General features: G+C 53.0%; 1 protein-coding gene across 9 annotated transcripts in view; it reads left to right on the forward strand.

The window, feature by feature from the left end:
• Emid1 (EMI domain containing 1) overlaps positions 1-22,187 on the forward strand; it is a 39,792-nt gene that overhangs the window by 13,028 nt on the left and 4,577 nt on the right. For 6 of the 9 annotated variants that reach the window (XR_005092062.1, XM_037208106.1, XM_037208104.1 and 3 more), the window contains exons 4-14: positions 4,784-4,861; positions 5,812-5,873; positions 9,019-9,139; positions 9,511-9,600; positions 10,352-10,498; positions 11,564-11,662; positions 11,808-11,860; positions 12,200-12,262; positions 12,367-12,411; positions 16,246-16,290; positions 22,030-22,114. Coding sequence is in view for 8 of the 9 variants with exons in the window: in XM_037208106.1 (XP_037064001.1) it covers positions 4,784-4,861; positions 5,812-5,873; positions 9,019-9,139; positions 9,511-9,600; positions 10,352-10,498; positions 11,564-11,662; positions 11,808-11,860; positions 12,200-12,262; positions 12,367-12,411; positions 16,246-16,290; positions 22,030-22,114 (888 nt within the window). In the remaining variant the exon portion in view is untranslated. The remainder of the gene's footprint in view (positions 1-4,783; positions 4,862-5,811; positions 5,874-9,018; positions 9,140-9,510; positions 9,601-10,351; positions 10,499-11,563; positions 11,663-11,807; positions 11,861-12,199; positions 12,263-12,366; positions 12,412-16,245; positions 16,291-22,029; positions 22,115-22,187) is intronic. The other 3 variants (XM_037208108.1, XM_028870614.2, XM_037208105.1) reach the window with 2 other exon arrangements.

A 22,187-nucleotide genomic window follows, 5' to 3' on the forward strand; every position in this document is an offset into this window, starting at 1 on the left:
GGACACAGGGCTAGAACCTGCGGAGCACACCAGCCTTGTAGGAGTCTGCACACTGAGCGATGAGCACGCCAGCAGGGCTTTGGCATTGGTGGGTGACCTGGTCTGTTTAGGGGGACTTCCTGGAGGAGGTGACATAGAAACCATAGGTGTAGGAATTGGGGCAGGGGAGGTCTCCATGTAGACAGCTGGGGACCTCCTAGATAGTGGGAAGTGGCCCAGAGTCAGTGGAACCTGTGAGGGCCAGCCTTCAGGGCCTTTGTAAGACACAATAAAAACGGACCTCAACCGTGAGCCTGCTTTAGAGTCTCTGGGCAAACATCAATGGGAGGGATGGAATGTCTTAACCACAGCAGGCCATGCCCCAGCCCACAGCGTCTTTACTAAGCTGTGAACATTAAAGGCCCTCTTACAGTGGGCCATGTCTCCAAAAGCATTTTTATCTGTTTATCAGAACTTTGGGAGGTTTGCCTGATTTCTGTGAATCCTGAATGAAAACAATATTTTCTAGTCCTTTTTGAGTTTTATGGTTTCCTTAAATTTTTTTTTCTCTGCTTTGTAGCTGGGTGTCTTAGTTAGGGTTTCTTTTCCTTTTTTTATTTTTTATTTTTTTTGTTTTGTTTTGTTTTGTTTTTTCAAGACAGGGTTTCTCTGTGTAGCTTTGTGACTTTCCTGGAACTCGCTTTGGAGACCAGGCTGGCCTCGAACTCACAGAGATCCGTCTGCCTCTGCTTCCCGAGTGCTGGGATTAAAGGCGTGCGCCACCACTGCCTGGCTTAGGTAGGGTTTTCATTGCTGTGAAGAGACACCAGGACCACAGCAACTCTTATAAATGAAACCATTTCACTGGAGTGGCTCACTTACAGATTCAGAGGTTCAGCCCATTGTCATCATGGTGGGGAGCATGGCAGCGTGCAGGCAGACATGGTGCTGGGGTAGTAGCTGAGAGTTCTACATCTTGCAGGCAATAGGAAGTCGACTGAGACACTGGGACTATCCTGAGCATAGGAAACCTCAAAGCCTGTCCCCACAGTGACACACTTCCTCTAACAAGGCCACACCTCCTAATAGTGCCACTCCCTATGAGATTATGGGGGCCTAACACATTCAAACTACCACACTAGGGATGGGTCCCAGGGCCTGAGCTAGGCCAGCAGCCCGTCACTGAACTAACCACACCCCTAGCTTATACTCAAACTTTTTTTTTAGATTTACTTATTTTTATGGGTCCCACACACACACATGTGTGCATGTGCACCAGATTTCCTGGAGCTGGAGTCACAGATGGTTGTGAGCCATCATGTGGGTGCTGGGAACTGAACCTGGGTCCAATGCAAGAACAAATGCTCTTAGCCACTGAGCATCTCTCCAGCTCCAAAACACCTTTTTAAAAACAAATTTTATAATCTGTGTGTGTGTGTGTGTGTGTGTGTGTGTGTGTACACCTGTGTGCACATTTGCACATGTGAATGCAGGTATCCAAAGAGACCAGAAAATGGTGTTAGATCCCTGGAGCTGGAGTTACAGGAGGTTGTAAGCCAAACGATGTGGGTGCTGGGAACCGAACTGGAGTCCTCTGAAAGAATAGTGAGTGCTCTTAACTACCGAGCCAGTCTCTCCAGCCTCACCTAAACATTTCTGAGATCAAGTCTCTCTCTAGACCAGGCCGGCCTTGAACTCACAGAGACCCACCTGCCTCTGCCTCCCAAGTGTTGGGGTTTCGGGTGTGTGCCACCATGTCCAACTAAACGTCCTTTGCTAATTGAAACTCACAATCACTTTAAGCTACTCTGTCTGTACTGCTGCTCCAGGTATGTGTGTGCATGTACATATGTGTGTATACATGCATATATACACATGTATATATGTATATACATGTATGTATGTGTATGCATATATATGTATGCATGTATGTATGTGTGTACATATATGTGGATATGTGTATAAATTGTGTACGTGTGTGTACAAGTGTGTAAGCATGTGTGTACATGTGCATGTGTGTGTGTATATTGTGTACACGTGTGTGGGCAAGCACATATGTATAAATATGGAGGCTGGAGCTTGATGTTGGGTGTCTTCCTCGCGCTCTCTCTCTCTCCTTTTCTTTTGAGACAGGGTCTGCCTCTGGCCCTGCAGCTCACTGATTCAGCTAGCCTGGCTGGCGTGTAAGCCTTAGGGATCCTCCTCCTTCCTATCTCCACCCCCCAGCGCTGGGATCAGGTGTGTACTACCACACACAGCTTTCACACGGGTGCTAAGGACTGAATCAGGTCCTCACGCTTGCACACGGCACTTCATCAATGGAGCCGTCTCCCCAGCCCCTCTGTTCATGGTTCTGGTTCTTTATGGCTCTTGGCCAAATGTCCCAAACCAAACTGTTTGGAAACATGATTTCCAGCCGCAGGTCCGCTGGTCAGTCACTCAGGGACACCCCGGGTGCTGGTCCTCGGCGCAGCTGCGTCCATCACCTGCAGTATTGGTTTGTGCTTGCTGGAGTTTACTCTTTGCTAGCCCGAGGTAGGAGTGTGCTCACAGACAAAGGTCTTATCACGGTGCTTGCAGTCCTGCAGGGCTCCCAGGACGTTCCTTGGCAGGTACAAGACAGACGAGGTCCTTGTCCTGGTGGGCAGGAGCTGGAGTCAAGGGACAGACAAGCGGTGGTCATCTGGGGAACTGCTCCAGTCAGTACATCTTTGAGGGTATGCACACACAGAGTGCTGTGGGCAAAAAGGGGAGAAGAGGCTAGCTATGGTGGTGCACACCTCTAATACTAATGCTAGGGAGGCTGAGGCAGGGGGATTGTAAGTTTGAGGCCAGCCTGGGCTACATAGGAGACCCTTCTCTAAAATCAAGAACTGATGCTAGGCATGGTAATACCTGTGATCACGACACCTGGGAGCTAGGCATGGTGGCACACACCTGTGATCATGATACGTGTGAGGCGGAGGCAGGAGGATCACAAATTCAAACTCATCCTTGACCACACAGTGAGTGCTAGGTCAGCCTGGGCTCTATGAGACAAAACTCCCCGCCCTGCCGGGCGGTGGTGGCGGCACACACCTTTAATCCCAGCACTCGGGAGGCAGAGGCAGGCGGATCTCTGTGAGTTCGAGGCCAGCCTGGGCTACCAAGTGAGTTCCAGGAGAGGCACAAAGCTACACAGAGAAACCCTGTCTCAAAAAAAAAAAAAAAAAAAAAAAAAAACTCCCCGCCCTAAAAAAAAAAGGGGGGGGATTAAAAGACAGACTGGTGCTGCTTTGGATCAGTATTTTGCAAAGAATAAAAAGGTGGCATTTTACACTCTCACCTGGGACAAAAAAGCTAAAGGACTGCAACAGGGTTTGTCTCCTGCTGGACGCCGGCCTTTCCTGCCGGGTAGAGCTGCAGAGTCCCACCCTGTCCTCAGCTCTGCTTGGCTTCCCTGAAGACCTGAGGGAGGACCATGAGTAAGTCACGTCATCCCTCTGCCTTGGGTTCCCCCAGAGGAAAGCAGGGAGGGGACCTGAGGAGGATGCCTGCTTCCCATCTGTTAGAACCATATGGTCCCATTTTGCAGTGGTAAAACCAAAACAAGACATGTGGGGGTGCCTGGGATGTGCAGGGCTGTGTGTGTGTGTGTGTGTGTGTGTGTGTGTGTGTGTGTGTGTGTGCGCGCGCGCGTGCAACTGCTGTGGCTGTCTCTTCTAGAACTGTGCTGAGCCATGCAATGCACTGGCCTGCTTCACGGTGGAATCTACTCTCCTCCGGCACCCCCATCTTGGCCACTGTCCTGGGCTGCAAGCCCCCACTCCTGTATCCTGTACGAGGTTCTTACCCCCGTACCTGAGCAAGTTACAGGTCCCTGGGACTCTTAAGAAATTGCCCAGCCTGAGCAAAAATCCCATGTGCACACTGGGACCCGGAGCAGGGCCAGGCAGCCTCCCTGCCGGGGGCTGGCCAGAGAGACCCGTCTGGTTTGGATTGCCAGCGGCGCCTCTCACTCCCTGCCTCAACCCACAGCCCATGTCCAAGCAGCCAGGCTGGTGCCTTATTTGGGTCTTGTCTCCCCCCCAGGATGACACTTCATGGCCTTAAAAGGCAGGCGCAGGGGGCTGAGGAGGGCAGTTACCACTGTTGGCTGGAGAGGCCCTCCAGCTGCGCCTTCCGTCCTTGGCTTGGCCGGCCGGTCCCTCCAGCTGTGTGGAAAACCAGGCCCATGAAACCAGAGCAGCCAGGCTGGATAATCCTTCTGGGTGCAGAGGGGGCAGACTCCTGGAACAGGCAGCCAGCCTCTCCCTGGCTTTCATTTGAACATATCACTTTGGTCTTTTCTCACTAAGTGGGGTATGGAGAGCAAGCTCAATCATTTATTGAGTATCTACTGTGTACCTGAGCCCTGTCTATGTACAGAAGACCTGTGCACATGTCACCCTCTCCTGGCCTTGCCAGATAAGAACAGAGGCCTTAGTGTTGTAGGTCAGAGAGGACAGATCCCACAGATCAGTAGGTAGAGGAGCTAAGCTTGTCCCTTGGCTCTGCCATTGGCTGGGCTCACTGGGGAAGCCTTCAGCTTATGTGTGGCCCCCACAGGTGGCCGGCCCCTCCCACCAGCCCATCGAGGAGTCAGCCTCCTTTAGTCCTGCCTCCTTATTGCTGTGTGACCCAGGGAAGTTACCCCACCTCTCTGTGCTTCTCTGTGCATTAAGGGAAGCAGAGATCCCCGTTAGGGCGCCAGCACACACGGCTGTCTGGCGGGGCAGGGCTGGCTCAGGTCAGCAGACCCTTAGCCCACTTCCCTCCATCGCAGGCTCCCCTGGCTTCCCGGAGCCCACATGGCCAGGAAGCACCATGCGGCGGATGGCAGTGCGGCCCACAGCATTCTCAGGTGGGTCCTGGGGCAGCCTGGGGCATCTCCGGACTGGAGGAGATCGAGGGTGGACCCAGGGCAGTGTGCGGCAATTGTCCCTGGAAGTCATCTGGGTCCAGAAGTAGAGGATGAAGGGTAACACGTCTTTACCTCAGCCCCTGGACAGAGAGCCTCAAGGCCGAGGACGTACCCGGAGGGGAGTCACGCTGAGACCTGTCACCCCTGGGTTTTTGTACTTCCAGCCCAACACCCCTGTTTCCTCTCTGTACTGGGGACCCAGAGGCTTCAGCCAGATGCTTTCAAACCTCACAGCTGCCCACAACACCACTCTTAGGAGTAAGAAAACCGAGAGTCCACCGAAGCCTTACCCTGCCCAGGGTGCCATAGCCAGGAGTGGGCAGCCCTGGCTCCTCTGAGCTGTGTGGGTTATTGTGCTGGGCACTCACTGCACCTTGTCACAAACTCAGTTGCCTCCAGTGTGTCATTTGTGTCACACACAGGGCTACAGTGAGGACCAGGGCCGGCAGTTTTCACACGCCTCATTAAAAAAAAAAATAATAATAAGTCAGAAAAGCTGGAGTGTGGTTCTGTGATACAGCCAGACAATGGTACCTGTGAGGCCAGTAGCATCCCAACTGTGGTCTGTTGGTCCCCAGAGCGGGTGGGCCCAGGCTCCACCCCTGCCGGGTAGGAAACAACAGAGTTTCCTGCCTGTGGCTTCTGGAGTTGGCGTTTGGATGCTGAGACCTGAGACGGTCAGAACCAGGGCCCCGGAGCCTGCAATGGGAGGAAGGGTCCTCTCTGGAGGCTCTGGAATGGAAGGAACCCCGAGGGGTGATGCCCACCTGGGCTGCAGAGTCACTGCTCCCCACAGATTAGGGTCATTAGTACCTGTCTCCCCCAAGGGTGAGGACTCTAAGGGGACCTAGGAGTTCTAGCCTTAGCCTCAGCCTTCCCCCTTCCCACAGGTTGTCTCAACTGCAGCAGAGTGTCTGAGCTGACCGAGAGGCTGAAGGCGCTGGAGGCCAAGGTGGGTGAGCAGCTCCCCTCTTGTCCTGGGCCTTGGAGACCTTGCCTCCCCCACTCCTTCCTGCACCCCCATGCCCATCCTCTGAGCTTCCGTGCTCGGGTAGACTGCTTTCCACAGGCATGGCCCATCCCCTGCCTGATGTCCATCCAGCTCTTTGTCCTCTGCTCCTCAGTTGCTGTCCCTATGAAGCTGCCGCACAGCCCACAGCCCGGTGCGCCTCCCTACAGCCCGGTGTGCCCTCCCTACAGCCCGGTGCGCCGTCCCTACAGCCTGGTGCCCTCCCTACAGCCCGGTGTGCCCTCCCTACAGCCCGGTGCGCCGTCCCTACAGCCCGGTGTGCCCTCCCTACAGCCCGGTGCCCTCCCTACAGCCCGGTGTGCCCTCCCTACAGCCCGGTGTGCCCTCCCTACAGCCCGGTGCGCCGTCCCTACAGCCCGGTGCGGCCTCCCCACAGCCCGGTGTGCCCTCCCCACAGCCCGGTGCGCCCTCCCTACAGCCCGGTGCGCCCTCCCTACAGCCCAGTGCCCGTCCTTACAGCCCGGTGCCGGTCCCTACAGCCCGGTGCCCGTCCCTACAGCCCGGTGCGCCGTCCCTACAGCCCGGTGCGCCCTCCCTACAGCCCGGTGCGCCCTCCCTACAGCCCGGTGCGCCCTCCCTACAGCCCGGTGTGCCCTCCCTACAGCCCGGTGCCCTCCCTACAGCCCGGTGCCCGTCCCTACAGCCCGGTGCCCGTCCCTACAGCCCGGTGCCCGTCCCTACAGCCCGGTGCCTGTCCCTACAGCCCGGTGCGCCGTCCCTCCAGGAGGCTGTAAAACCCCCTCCCATGAGGCCCAGCTTCAGGCAGATAACACATCCCCCAGCACAATGACAGACCCTGCCTGGCCCTCATCTTTGTCCCTTATCCTGCCCCTCCTTACCGTTATACATAAATGAAAATGCCCGTTACACATCTCACGCTATCTCAAGATAAAAAGTGTTCGAAGGTTACAAAATAAGACAGTTAAACACGATCCTGAACGTAGGGTCAGGAAAAATCAGAAATCCAGAAAACCGTTTGCAGAGACTCCCTGTGTTCCAGAGAGAAAACGGAGAGCTTTTGAGACAGGATCTCACCATGTAGCCCTGACTGGCCGGGAACTCACTATATAGACTACACTGGCCTCCTACTCAGAGGTCTACCTATCTTTTTAAATCATGTGTTTGTTCATCCATTTGTTTATTGTATGTATGCGGGGTTCTCTCCATCCAGCCCGTGGGTGTTAGGAACCAAACTCCTCAGGTCACCAAGTTCAGCGGCAGGACCTTTACTCAGAGTCCCCTCACCAGCCCCCTCTCTTCTTTTGAGAGAGGGTCTCACCTATCCCAGGCTGGCTTCAAGCTGGCTGCAGAGCTGAGGATGACCTCCTGCCGCACCTGCTCTGTGCTAGGATTGCAGGTGTGCACTATTTATGTGGTGCACTATTTATGTGGTTTATGTGGGACTAGGATCAAGCCCAGGGCTTTGTACAAGCTAGTCACGCCCTTCACCAGTGCACTAAAAGACCACCTGTTCTTTTTCCCCTTTCTTTCCTTTTTAACTGGTAGTCTTAATTAGGGTTCTATTGCTGTGAAGAGACGCCACGGCCACAGCAACTCTTATAAAGAGAACATTTCATTGAGGAAGCGGCCTACAGTTTCAGAGGTTCAGTCCATTATCATCATGGCAGGGAGCATGGCGGCGTGCAGGCAGAGATGGTGCTGGAGCAGGAGCTGAGAGTTCTTACATCTTGACTCACGGGCAACAGGAAGTGCTCTAAAACACTGGGCGCTATCTTGAGCATATATGAGACCTCGAAGTCCCCTCCACAGAGACACACTTCCTCCAACAAGACCACACCCACTCCAACAAAGCCACACCTCCTAATAGTGCCACTCCGTTTGTGGGCCCATTTTCCTTCAAACCACCACAGGTGTATTGCTGTGTAGTGCAGGCTGGTCTTGAACTCTAGATCTTCCTGTCTCTACCCTCTTAGTAATTGGGATTACAGCCATAAGCTGCCACCTTTTTAAAAAAATGTATTTCTTTGTGTATGGTGGGCATGTGAGAGTGCTGTAGTGTGTGTGTGTGTGTGTGTGTGTGTCAGAGGACACTTTGGGGTGTTCTTTTCTGCTACTCTGTGGGTCCCTGGAATTGAACTTAGGTTAGTAGGGTTGGCTGTAGGAACTTTTACCTGCTGGGCCATCTCACTGGCTCTAAGCTACCACTTTTTTCGTTTTGTTTTTCGGGACCGGTTTCTCTGTGTAGCCCTGGCTGTCATGGAACTCGCTCTGTAGACCAGGCTGGCCTCAAACTCACAGAGATCTGCCTGCCTCTGCCTCCCAGTGCTGGTATTAAAGGTGTGCGCCACCACCACCCGGCAGCTACCACTTTTTAGTCATCTTTTTCTTCCAGGGTTTCCGGACATGCGTAGACACACACTGTCTTCTTGCTCTGCTATAACCCTCCTCTGGGAACTTGTCCTGATCAGATGTGAGGAAGTTTAATAAAGTGTTAACTGTCATAGGGAAATCTGGAAGCCAGATTCCTGAAGGAGAAGGGGCAGTTACATAATTACAGACCCTCCGCTGTGAGGACAGACCACCGTCTTTTCCTGACCCTGGGTCAGGAGCTTGGCATACCTGCAGAACCTTCTTCTTTGCCCTAATGTGGGTGTGGGGTGTCAGGCCCTCCCAGTTTCCCCTGCAAAATCTCAGTGCTGCAGCACTTACTTGGCGTGCGGGAGGCAGTAGGCCAGTCTTCTGCATGCATGCACTCTCTCTCTCTCTCTCTCTCTCTCTCTCTCTCTCTCTCTCACACACACACACACACACACACACACACACACACACAGCTCCTCCCAACCCGCTGTGGAACTTTAACAGAAGCAGCATACTCTTATGGCCAGCAGACCCCATGATCACGGAACTCAACTTGGGTGGCAGGGGCATTGGGAATGACTGTTTCACGGTGCATATGATCAATGGTGACACTTGTAATGACATTCTGGGCCCCTTTGAGCCCAAGGTCTCCACTCTGCCGGCTTCTTGGGCCTCCTGACCCCCAAGGCCAAGGCTGGACTACCCTAGTGAGTTCCCAGCGCCTGCCCATCTCTGTCTTCCTCCACAGGTGGCTGTTCTGAGTGTCACAGAGCAGACAGTGTCCTCGATCCCAGCTCCCCCTGAGGACTCTGCCCTGCTTTGGGGATCCCCAGCTACCCAGGGCAGCCCTGGAGATGGAGACCTGCAGGGTAAGAGGCAAAGCAGGGTACATCCCCCCATGTGATAGTTCAAGTGGAAGAAATGCCCCATCTGACCCCTCAGGGACGGTCTTTGTCCTCCCAGCTCTCCAGTGGACCTGACTGGAAGTACCTGGGGACTCCTGAGCACTGGAGTCTGGGCAGCAGACAGTTCCAATTCAGGAGGGGGGTCTGGGATCTTCCCTCCCAGGCCCAGCAGGGGTGCTGATGCCTGCTTAACTGCTCCAGGGTTTACTAGGAGCCAGTGGGAACGGGAGGGGCGCACAACTACCTCAGGATAGTCAGGGCTGTCTGAGGGACCAGCTCGGGTGAGGGTCAAATGCAACCCCAGAGCTGCCAAGTTCATGTTCTTTACTCTGCAGACAGAGTTGATCCTTGGGAGCTGCCTGGGCCCACTGGCCCCAAGGGAGACTCTGACAGCCAGGGCTCAGTGAGGATGAGAGGCCCACCAGGTACGTGCCCACGGGGCTGCCTCCCAAGCTTCTTTTTTGTATTGTGTTGTATTGGTTGGTTGGTTGGATTTTCTTTGTTTGTTTGTTTGTTGTTGTTGTTGTTGTTGTTGCTTTCATTGTTTGAGATGGGGTCTCCCTATGCAGCTTTGGCTGGCCTGGGGCTTGTTAGGTAGACCAGGCTGGATTTGAACTCATGGAGGTCCACCTTTCTCGGCTTCCCAAGTGGTAGGATTAAAGGCGTGCGCCCCACAGCTGGCTCTCTTCAGCTTCTTTAGGCATGCCTCCTGCCAGGGGACTCAGAGGATGCTTTCAGTGGCATAGTCGAGGTGGACAGGCCTGGTCCACTTACCGGGCCGTGGCTCGCCAGCCCTGCAGTGGTGCCCGTTCATGCCTGGGCTGTGAAACTGTCTTGGTCCACTTGACTCAGGCCCTTCAGCAGACCCTGAGCTGGGCACTGGGTGGGACCAGCCCAGTCTTTGCCTCCGGGATGGGGGATAGCTAGGCCAATGAGAAACAACAGTCCCTGACCCCTCTGACCAGGTTCTGTGGAGGACACTGGGAGGTCTGGGAGCCCTATAGAAGGAAGCCCAGAACTGCTTGGCTGAGCTAGAGGGCACGATGCTGTGTTCTTCCCTGACACAGATGGCCAAGGAGGACAGGCCTATGCACTTCGGAGCCTTTGGAACCCACTGCCCCAGACTTCCTTGTCCCTGCCCACCCTGTGCCCACCAATCCCTGTTCTTAACCGCAGGTCCACAGGGACCCCCAGGACGCCCTGGCCAGACCGGAGCTGCAGGCATTCCTGGAGAGATGGGCCCTCCCGGCCCTCCCGGCCCTCCTGGGCCCCCAGGCCCTCCAGCCCCTGCTGGGCCACCCCATGCCCATATCTCCCTGCATGGTAAGTCCTCCCTGGGGTCCCAGTGGGTTGAGGCAGGGTAACCGAAGTAGCCATAACCCTGGTACCTATTACCATCTATCATGTGACATCTATCATGTGACATCGTGGGCCGGGCTTGCTCACCTGTCACCCTGTTGTTCAGCAGGTGCTGCCAATCACAAAGGAAGGTCACGTGCCACGTCCACACCCTGGGGAGAGGGAGAGGGGTTTCATGCCACACGCTCAGAAACACCTGGCATTAGGCCCTCCCCGTGCGTCAGAGCTGGCTGCAGTCCAGTGCTCAGAGTGCCGGAGAGCTCAACGTCTAACTCAAGACGTGCGCTCTGAGCTCCCAAGGCCACAGCCCTGGTCCTGCTGCTCAGGGTGGCTCCGGCCCCCTCCCCCAGCCGAGCACCAGCATGGATCCCAGGCATCTCCTGCGGGCAGCCGGGCCTGACCCACCCACACGCTGCCAGAGGTTGGAGCGGTCGGACAGCTCAGTGGCAATTTCAGCCTCAACCGCATTGTTCTTATTTATATTTTTTTAAGACAGGGTTTCTCTGTGTAGCCCAGGCTGGCCTCCAACTCACAGAGATCCGCCTGCCTCTGCCTCCTGAGTGCTGGGATTAAAGGTGTGCGCCACCACTGCCCGGCTCCCATCCTTGGTGAGTGACTGGGTACCATTCCTTATTCATTCTCTCACCTCATCGTTTATTCTGTCTCATCCTTCTTGGTTTTGCTCCTGGCCTCAGTGTCCTTGTTTGTACTGTGCCGATGACCACAGTGCCCCCCCCAGGGGAGCCCCCATGATCCTCAGTGCAGAGCCGCCTGAAACACGGTAGACAGTTGGTGAAAGGCTGCTTTCACTCTGGTGCTCATCGGCAAGGGACAGTACCGGGTGACCAGCTAGGCTGTGGCAGGGTGAGAGCCAGGGTCCCCTTCCTCTGTACCTGGCAGCAGAGACCGGTGCCCCTGTCTGTGCCGCAGGCTGTCCCATAGGGCAGCCAGAGCCAAGGCGGCAGAGGCGGCAGGCGGTGACTGTTCCTCTCCCCCAGCTCCACTCACTCACTCTCTTCCCCTTGCCAGGAGATCCATTTCTGTCTAATACCTTCACCGAGACTGGCAGCCACTGGCCCCAGGGACCGACGGGGCCCCCAGGCCCTCCGGGCCCCCCAGGGCCCATGGGTAAGTTGAGTCCAGCCTGGGGTAAGGGTAGGGGTTGATGGGAAGCAGCAGCACTGAGCTGTGGCCATTAGGAAGGAGACAGCGGGTGGGGAACTGCTCAGCCTCGAGGTCCATTCCGTTCCTGAAGACACTCTGTTTTGCTCAGGTCCTCCTGGACTTCCTGGCCCCGCGGGTGCCCCTGGGAGTCCTGGACACATGGTAAGTCATTATCCAAGTTCTACCACCCATGCGTAACTCCATTCACCCATCTGTTCATCCGTCCATTCAGTAAGTACTTTGATATGCAAAGTGCTTTCCATAAATCTTCTTAACTCAATTCACCCAACAAGAAGCATCATTATCCCTTGAGGCGGTGAAAAGGGGGATTCTTCAGGCTGCAGCCTGCACATGGGGTGGGGACGTCTGACCTGCCTGCTGCTGTGTGCTGGGCATACGATGAGGCCTGGGCCAAGCTGGGGCTCCCTCCCCATTTCCTTTATCCCCAACTCCAGTCCTACCTACCCCAGCACAAGGCTGAGGCCCTGTCTTGTTGTTCAGGGGACCCCAGGCCCTTCTGGACCCAAAGGAAGCTCTGGCCACCCGGGAGAGAAGGGTGAGAGGGTGAGTATACCGATGACCTTACGTGGGGGATTCTGGGGAGTCCCAGGGGTCCGAGATGGTAGCTCTCACCAGCTAACTTAATTCTGTTCCCTCCTCTTACATAGGGACTGCCTGGGGAACCTGGCCCCCAAGGGCTAATGGGGTTGCAGGTAAGTGATGCAATCTACCCCCTACCCACCCCTCCAGGATCCCATCATTCTAGGTTCCTGAACCTGGAGCATCCGACCCTCTGTGTGACTCAGAAAAGCTCCCCTTCATTGCTAGGACCCATGATCCATCCTTTCAACCTGTCTGGCTGTGGCTCTGTATCCATTTCTTTCTCTACATGCCTCTGTCTCTTTGACTCTATCTTTCTCTTTGGTGGTGGTGGTGGTGGTGGTGGTGGTGGTGGTGGTGGTGGTGGTGGTGGTGGTGGTGGTGGTGTTTTCTTTTTTAGTTTTTTGAGACAGGGTTTCTCTGTGTAGCTCTGACTGTCCTGGATCTCTGTAGACCAGGCTGGCCTCAAACTCATAGAGATCCTCCTGCCTCTGGCCCCTGAGTGCTGGGATTAAAGATGTGTGCCACCACTGCCCAGCTTATATTTCTCTTTTTCATTCTTAATGTAGATTCGTCCTTTTCTCCCTTTAATGTAGCCAATTTTTGCTTTATGTGTTTTGAATCTTTGTTATTAAGCAGATACATGTTCAGGATTTCAACGCTGCCTTTGCCTTTGTGGAATGAATATTCATCTCTCTAGAACACTCATCTTGGATTCTGCTTTGTTGGCTCTTAGAGGAACCACACCAATGCTGTAATGCTTGCTGTCTGTGTCTGTTGGTGCCAGTGTATTTAAAGCACATCTCTTGTAAATAACACGAGTCTTGCGTTTTCCAGAGTCTGCCGTTTAGTTCATTGATATTTTCATCATCTGCATAATTATCAACGGGGTTCTGTTTAAGTCAACCATCTGCAGTTGGTGTCTGTTTATCTGCTCTTTTCCCTGTTCCTTTTCTTGCCTTCTTCTGTAGTTATCGCTCTGCTTCTGAGCCACGTCCTCACTCACCTTCCTCAGGATAGAGCACTTTGGGGTCCATTGCGCCCACTGATAGCTTTTTAGCAATCCCCCCTTTTTTGCAATCCCTATTTCTGTTGGGGTTTTTTTCACAGTTGCTGAGAACAACATTGTCCTTCCTTCCTCACGTTACATGATTAACACATGCGTCGGTGTTAAAGCAGTTGTGAGTGTGTGTGTGTGTCACAGACTCGTGTAGGTGCATTGAACGTGTGTTCCATTCCATCCTCCCCTGTGCTGTCGCTGCTCTGTATTCTGCTCCTGCATTTACTATAACACCCCACAACACTTGTTTGGAGAGAGCTGAGAACTGACCCAGGGCACTTAGCAGCTTTGTTAGCAAGTAATCTATCAGGAAGCTACATCCTCAGACATCATCATCATCACTTTAAAGTCAGCTGGCATTAAAAAAATAAAAGATAGCCAGGCAGTGGTGGTGCATGCATTTAATCCCAGCACTCAGGAGGCAGAGCAGGCACATCTCTGTGAGTTTGAGGCCAGCCTGGTCTACAGAGTGAGTTCCAGGACAGCCAAGGCTACACAGAGAAACCCTGTCTTGAAAAGAAAAGAAAAAAAAAAAAATTTAAACGCTGCACACTCTGCAGCCATAGTTTGAAAAATTATGGTTTGAAAATATTACCAAAAATAAAACAACAAAAAATAATTCCTGAGCCCATATTGACCATGTACGGATTTTTAAAATCATTGTTCGTTTTTTTTTTTTTTCTGGTTACTGGGGATCAAATCCAGAGCCTTGCCCATGCTACGGAAGCACTCTTATCACTGTATTACATCCCTAACCATCTTTTTTATTAAGATTTATTTTTATTTTTCTGTATCTGTGTGTGAGTGTATCCCATTGGTGGTGGGGGGATCCTTGGAGGTCAGAAGAGGGTGTCATGTGTCCTGGAGATGGGGGTACAGGTAGTTGTGAGCCACCCAACATGGGTACTGAGGCCTGAACTCCGGACCTCTGGAAGTGTAGCAAGTGCTCTTAACCACTGAGCCATCTCTGCACCCCCCCCACTCCCCCATTTGAGACAGGGTCTGACTAAATTGCTTATACAGGCCCAGGTTCAAGAGCTTGTAATCTTCCTGCTTCAGCCCTTGAGTAGCAAGGATTCCACACCTGTGCCATCAGGCTCAGTTCTTATTCATTCTTAAGCAGTACAGTAACAACTGTTACAGAGAATTTACATTGGCATCATAAAGAAGCTAGAGGCAGATGAACTCTTCTCTGTACACCTACAGGTTACATACAAAGACTAAGCCTTTTATTGGGGGATTTGAACACCTGTGGATTTTGGTACCCACAGGAGAATGAATTCCACATGAATACAGAGGGATGACTGTAGTTCTAAATTTGCTGATCATGTATCATTTCTAATACTATACTTTTCTGTAGGTCCAGATTTCTGTCTGTCCTAGTTAGCTTTCTGTGGCTGCGATACACATCATCACCAAAAGCAGCCTGGGGAAGAGAAAGTTCATTTGGCTTACAGGTTACAATCCGGCACTGAGGGAAGCCGGGGTGTGAGCTCATGGCTGGAAGTAAAGCAGAGACATGGAGGAGGACAACCTACTGGCTTGGTTTCCCTGGGACATGCTCAAGCATTTAATTATTTATTTAAAAATAAATTTTCCTGGCCAGGCGGTGGTGGCGCACGCCTTTAATCCCAGCACTTGGGAGGCAGAGCCAGGCGGATCTCTGTGAGTTTGAGGCCAGCCTGGGCTACCAAGTGAGTTCCAGGAAAGGTGCAAAGCTACACAGAGAAACCCTGTCTCGAAAAACATAAATAAATAAATAAATAAATAAATAAATAAATAAATAAATAAATAAATAAAAAATAAAAATAAATTTTCCTGCCAGGCAGTGGTGTGGTAGTGCATGCCACCATACTCTTTAAAAAAATTTCTTAATCTTTAAATTTTTTTAAATTTAAATTTTTTATTTTATTTACTATTATGTGTGTGTTTGATGGGGTGGGGGGCATGTGTGGAACAGGACAGATTTTAGAAGTCATCTCTCTCCTTCCACTGTGGGTTCCAGGAATTGAACCACCAAGGCTCTCTGGCTTGCTCAGTTTCACCGAATCATCTTGATGGTCCAAAATATTTGTCATAGACATTTTATTAATTTTTTAGATTTCATTTTATGTGTATGAATGTGTTTGTGCACCACATGCATGCCTGCTGCCTGCAGAGGTCAGAAGAGGGTGTTAGATCCCCTGGGACTGGAGTTACAGATTGGTTGTGAGCCACCATGTGGATGCTGGGAATTGAACCCAGGTCCTCTGCAAGAGCAAGGAGTGCTCTTTACCTCCGAGCCACCTCTCTAGCCCTTGTCATGGGCATTTTAAATGCCTTGTCTCCTACTTACAGCACCTAGTTAGCTACGGATCTGCTTCTGTTGACTGGTTTTTCTCTTAAATGTGCATCACATTCCTGTTTTTTCATATAGCTATCGACTTCCATATGCTTAATTGGACGAGAGAGGTAATGTCTGAGGAACTCTGTTCTGTTATTTGCTTGAGAAGTGCTGAGTGCCCCAAGACAGCTAGATTACAGACCTCACTTCACTCTTTCAGGAATTGAGCTTCATCACAGAAAATCCATTTTGGGTTTGTTCTTGGTCCTAGCCCTGGCGTGTGTTCTTTAGCTTAAGGCCTGGATTTTCTGTGATTTCACGACAAAGCATTGGGTGTTTCCAAACTCTGTCTCCTATGTGATGGAAGTTATGGAAATCTGTGCTCAGTTCTACCAACCTGTTGTTTCTTCCCTGGGAGAAATCTCCCTGCCCCCAGGATCAAACCCAGCGTCTCACTTACGCTGGACAGCTGCTCCACCACCGCCATCACTCAGAGTGGTGAGTTTTTCTCCCTCACGCCGCCCCCACCCCCACCCCCACCCTTACTTCTGACTCTCCTTTCAGGGAGAACCTGGCCCCAAAGGAGACCCTGGAGAGAAGAGCCACTGGGTGAGCTGCAGCCCTGCACCTGCCTCCCCTGCCTCCCCTGCCTTCCCTGCCCTCCCCCTGCCCTCCCCCTGCCTCCCCTGCCTCTCCCCGACTCCTCCTACCTTCCCCTGCCTCCATCTGCCTCCTCTGCCCTCCTCTGCCCTCCCCTGCCCCCACCTGCCTTCCCTGCTCTCCCCTGCCTCTCCCTGCCCTCCCCTGCCTCTCTCTGTCTCCCCATCCCCCGACCTCCCTTATCTCCCCCTTCCCTCCCCCTCCCTCTGTCTCCCCCTCCCTCCCCCTGCCTCCCATCCCCTGGGTGCTCAGGAAAGAATCCTCTCACCAGTAGATGCTGGGATTGAGGGTGTCCTAGTACAGGAGCCCTGCTCCATTCGTCTCCTGGCACTCCCCGCTAGGCAGGGCCAGCCCTCCCAGCAGACCCCCCCCACACACGCTCTGTCTCTGTCTCTGCCTCTGTCCTCACCCACTTACCCTCCGTAGCCTTTCCAAGCCAAGACGACTCTGCCTGTTCCTGCTGGGCCGTTTAGGTGACCCAGACTGCAACTCCGCTTCCAGGGTCCCTCCTGCAAAGTTTTGGCTTTGTCCTATTGTCTACAGAAGGAAAGGGCCTGTGAAGACAGCATCTACCCCAAGCAGAAAAGGGACCTTAGGAAAGTCAGGAAACAAAGAAGGGAAGCACAGGGGGTCCATAGAATAAAGGGCTGGGGACCTAGAAACCAACATACACATAGAGACCCCAGGAAGCTTGGGAAGCCGAACCTTGAAACCCTTATGTATATGGACATGGTTAATGAGGGCAGGAGAGCCAACTCTGTTGTCCCCAAAAGATCTGTATGTACTAGGTACTATCACACTTCAAGCAGTCCACAAGGGAAGCCTAGAAACTGTCATATGCACAGAGAACCACGGAAAATGAGTTGAGGTGAGCTAGATACTACCAGCTACAAAGCCAACTGTAAACAATAGAAAGGAAGGTCTAGAAACTGTCACATGCATAGCAGACAGTGAGTAAATGGGAAGAGAAACCTAGGAACTGACACACTCAGAAATCTCGAGATGCATGTGAGGTCCTGGGAACCTTCAAGGTCATTGGAGATAACTAATGAACAGATCTGGGGCCTGAGAATCTACTCTGCCCAAAGACGCAAGAGCCTAGAATGAGCCATGCCCCCACATGATCCCACACCTGGCAACCGTTGCTGGCGTGAGTGGAAAATAGGTAGGGTTCCAGTAAACATCCCCACAAGAGAGAGCCTGAGTACTCTTTAGAAAGTGGCATCCTGCCTTCCTGTCGGTCCTGAGAGCCGTTGGTGAGGGTGTGGCCAGCACCGGCCACGATCCATGTCTTCACTGTTTGTCATGGAGTCAGTGATGGATACAGCCGTGGTAGTCCTCATCCCGCATGAGTGCACCTCCGTGTATCCCATGACTTCCAGGGGCCCTGCTACCTCTCCAAGACGCTTGCTTCCCCGCTCTCCAACTCACTCTTCCACTCCCTGTGGTCCCTGACCTTTGACAGTGTGGATGTGGACCCGGCAGGGAGACCCCTGGGAGCAACCCTCAGCCTCCCCTCACTCTCCCAGAGACCCTGGGTTTTTTCACCCATCCCAGAAGGTATAGGAAAAACCAGGTCACAACAGAGCCAGGCTGTGCAGTCCCTATCCCTGCATGGGGAGCCTTGGGCCACCCCAGGAGAGACCTTGAACCCAGGACCACCCAGGGGAGGGGCCCCCAAGAGGTAGCAGGACCCCCACCTGCCCACCTTCCTCTTTTTACTACCTGCATTTCTGCCCCTGCTTGCTGCCTGGGAGAGGCTTCGCTGGGCTGGAGATGCATGAGGCTTCTGGGCTGAGGGACCAGCTCGGTTGGAGGTAGGTAGGGATTCCTGGTACAGTGGAAACATCCTGTGGACACCTACAGACGCACCTCACCTACCAGCGCCCCCTAGGGGTCGTGCAGCTTTCAGAGCTGCTTACCAAGTTTAGCTGTAGCTCAGTAGTGTCACCAGGTGGCCACAGTCATGTACTGCAGGGGCTGACTGGCCTGAGTGACTCCACCTAGTTAAGAGGGAAGCCCTTATTCAGATAGGGAAACTGAGGCCCAGCTCTTCAGAGCGCGCTGGTGGCAAAGTGGGGCCAGAAGTGAAATGGGCAAAGTCATCTAAATCCCCAGAGGGGCTAGGGAGCCCACTACTGCTGAGGGCTGGGCAGTGCAGAGAGATGCTTTGCAGAGTCAGTCCCCAGAAGTCACCATGGGCTGGGGCAAACACACTGTGTCAGCAGCCACAGGACAAAAGGAATTTAGCTGTGTTGGGGCTGTAGTGCATTGGTGATGACAGGAACATAACCAGTCACGGGGTATTCAGACAGAGAAGCAGGGCCAGGGTATGCAAAGGGCCTGGGGTCAGAGTGAGCCTGGGATGTTCACGGAGTTGCCGGTACTTGGAGCAGCAGTGTGACAGGCAGGAAGCGAGACAGAGGCTAGAGGCGTTCAAACCTTAGGAGGTCCTGTTAAAGAATTCGAACTTTGGTGGACCCTGGGGCATTTGTTTAAGTATTTCTAAACTGAAAGCCAGGCATGGTGGTTCACTTTGTAATCCCAGCATTCAGCTGGCTGAGGCAGGAGGATGGCCACAAGTTCAAGGCAAACCTGGATTACAGAGTGGGATACTCAAGGATCTCAGAAACAAATAAGATTTTTTTTTTTAATTAAAGAGTGAGAGGGAATGGTGTGGTCAGGTTTTTGTTTGCAAAGTATGTCTCTGAATGCCAATATGGAGGATGGATTGGAAACAGAAAAGGAGTCGAGAAGGCCGTGGGCATCCTGATCAGAGACCAGGGGCTGTAAGTGGGAGCATGGACAGGCAGCAAGGCAAACAGTGTGTGTGTGTATGTGCAGTGTGTGTGTGCAGTGTGTGTGTGTGTGTGCACGTGCGTGTGTATACAAGTGTGTGGTTGTGTGTGCCCATGTATCATTCTCTGCCCTATTCCTTTGTGAGCTCATTATTTTTCAGCTAGGCTAGCATCCAACAACCCCCTTTCTCTGTACCTGCCCAGCGCTGAGGTTGTGGGCATTTGGGTGGTTTTTTTTATGTGAATCTGGGGCTCTAAATTCAGGTCCTCGTTCTTGGTAAGTGCTCTTACCATTGAACTATCTTCCCAGCCCCAGGATCATCCATTTTCACATCCTGCTCCATGATACTCAAAGAGGGATTACTTTGGCATGTGACCTAGTACCCCAGTACCCCAGGCTGAAATGGCAGTTCAGTGACCCATGAAGAGCTCAATCTTTTATGATATTGACAGGACAGCTGGAACATAAAGAATAGCCCCAGGGAATGAACAAACTCATAATGGACGCATTGAAGTCCTCTTAGTTGCTTAGATATTCTTATGGGGAACCGCTTCAAAGGGTTGGATGGTAAGCCAGGTGTAGGGGCTCATGTCTGGAATTCCAGGCCATGGGAGTTTGAAACAGAACTGGTGTGATTTTGGGGCTAACCTGGGCTATAGAGTTGACATTATATCTCAAAGAAAACAGAACTGCATCCCAGCATTTGGGAGGCAGAGGCAGGCAGATCTCTTGAGTTCGGGGCCAGCCTGATCTACAGAGCGAGTTCCAGGACAGGCTCCAAAGCTACATGGAGAAACCCTGTCTTAAAATTAAAAAGAGAGAGAGAGAGAGAACTGTTGTGAGTTTGAGGTTAACCTGGGCTACAGAGTGACATATCTCAAAGAAAACAGAAGGCAAGGAGGGGAGGAAGGAGCAGGATCTGGAGAGACAGCAAGCGTGAGGACCCAGTTTGGATTCCCAGGATCCACATAAATGCTGGGTGGGCTTCAAAGCCCACCCCTAATTCCAGAGCTTGGAAGGCAGGAACAGAATTACCAGAGCAAACTCTGGGTTCAGTGGAGAGTTCCTGCCTCAATAAACAGGTGGGGAAAAACCTCTGATGTCAGCTTCTGGCCTCCAGACACGTGCACACACGAGTGTGCACACAAATGTGAACACGGTGTCCATATATGCATACACACACCACACACACACACATGTCACATGAAAAGGGGGTGGGGAGGATGGCTCAGTGGGTAAGAGCACTTGCTGCACAAACAAGAGGACCTGAACCCCGATCCCTGGCACCCACACAGAAGTCGGGCATGGCACGAATGCCTGTAACCCCAGCGTTGGGAACTGGAAACAGGTGGAGCCAGACTAGCTGAAACGGCACACACTGGGTTCACCGTGAGACCCTGCCTCAAAAATGAAGGTAGAAACCAAAATAAGACGGAGGGCCTGCGGGGGCTCTGGGGTGAAGGTGCCTGCCACAAGACTGAAGGAGGCCTGCGCTTCATCTCTGGGGCTCACGTGATGCGAGGAAAGAACTGCTTCATTTAATTTGTTCTCTGATGTCCACACACATGCTAGGACCACAAGTTGACCTATGACCTCAGCACGTACACTATGGCATGATCACACACACACACACACACACACACACACACACACACACACACACATAATCAAAATCTGAAATACAATGGAGAGCGAAGAGGAAGACATTCTCCTCTGGCCTCTGTATGAGTCCTCATGGGCATATATATGCACACACATGTGCATACACACACACAAGGAGATGTGTGCATACTGTGCATCCCTTCAGTCACCCTATACTAAATGCCGAGAGACTCTTCTAGATGCTGGCCGGCCTGGGATAGTTTGGCCGTCCTGGTGCTCTGCCGGGAAACACTCACATTCTGGAAGTTGTTTAGAGAGGGGACATGAAGTGCTGGGTGAGACCATGCACCCTGTGCTCGGGAGGGAGAGAACAGACTGGGGGGCGGGCACCCAAGAGCGCTCTCTAAGTGAGCCCCTGCTTTTGGGGAGTCGGGACCCCGGTGGCTGGGGGGTCTTAGAGAAGGAGCTTGGTGGACCCACTGCCACACCCCTGGGAACACACTGGGAGGGGCTGGGCTGAGGGCTCTCCCCAAGGTGTATCAGAATGGGGGGCTGGCGCTGGCCGAGAGGGGAACAGTCTCCCCCGCTGGAGGGGACCAAGCTGGAGCCTCAGCTCGGCCGGCCAGCCCCATCTTCAACAATGCCATTCAAGAGGTTTGATTTTCACTTACTACTCACTCTGGCGTGAACGGTCACTAGCTTGATCGCCCCGATAGAGTTAGTTAGGGTGAGGCGAACGTGAGGACTTAAAGAAAAAGTCAATCTGAAGAATGTGAGTGAAGAGAGAGATTTCAAAGATAAGAATTTAAAATGAGGAGAGATAGAGAGAGGAAGAGAGAGGGAGGGAGAGGGAGAGAAAGACAGACAGACAGACAGACAGACAGACAGAGACAGAGGGCTCCCAGAGTACCGGTGGCCCAGGGATGTCACCGAACTGTGCAGAGGATGGGGAATGGAGGTGAGAGGTCAAGCTGGCTCCACAAGGCCTTGGGAACAAAATGGGTGGCAGGCTCTGGGGCAAGCAGAGGAATGCTCTCCGGAGTGGCGCAACTTGCAGCCAGTTGGGATCAAATGGAACTTTCTGAGGGGGTCTCCAGGGGTCGCTTCCTCCTGCCTTGCCTCCCTCCCATCCCTCTCCGTCTTGTTTGGCTGTCCGTGGGTCCTGGGCTGTGGTAGGTGGTTCAGGGTTACAGGTGCTTGTCCTGGGTGGGGCAGGGGCCACTGGCAAGCTTTGCGGGGTCCCCTCCTGACCCCCCGTCACGGCTGCATCTGTCTCTTTCTCCACAGGGGGAGGGGTTGCACCAACTACGCGAGGCTTTGAAGATTTTAGCTGAGAGGGTTTTAATCTTGGAAACAATGATTGGGCTCTATGGTGAGTAGAGACAGACAGACGGCCAGCCAGCCCAGCCCCTGCTTACCAGCCTCCCCCAAACCCTCCTGGGGTG

The sequence above is a fragment of the Peromyscus leucopus genome, chromosome 7 (genome assembly GCF_004664715.2).
Source record: "Peromyscus leucopus breed LL Stock chromosome 7, UCI_PerLeu_2.1, whole genome shotgun sequence".
NCBI lineage: Eukaryota > Metazoa > Chordata > Mammalia > Rodentia > Cricetidae > Peromyscus > Peromyscus leucopus.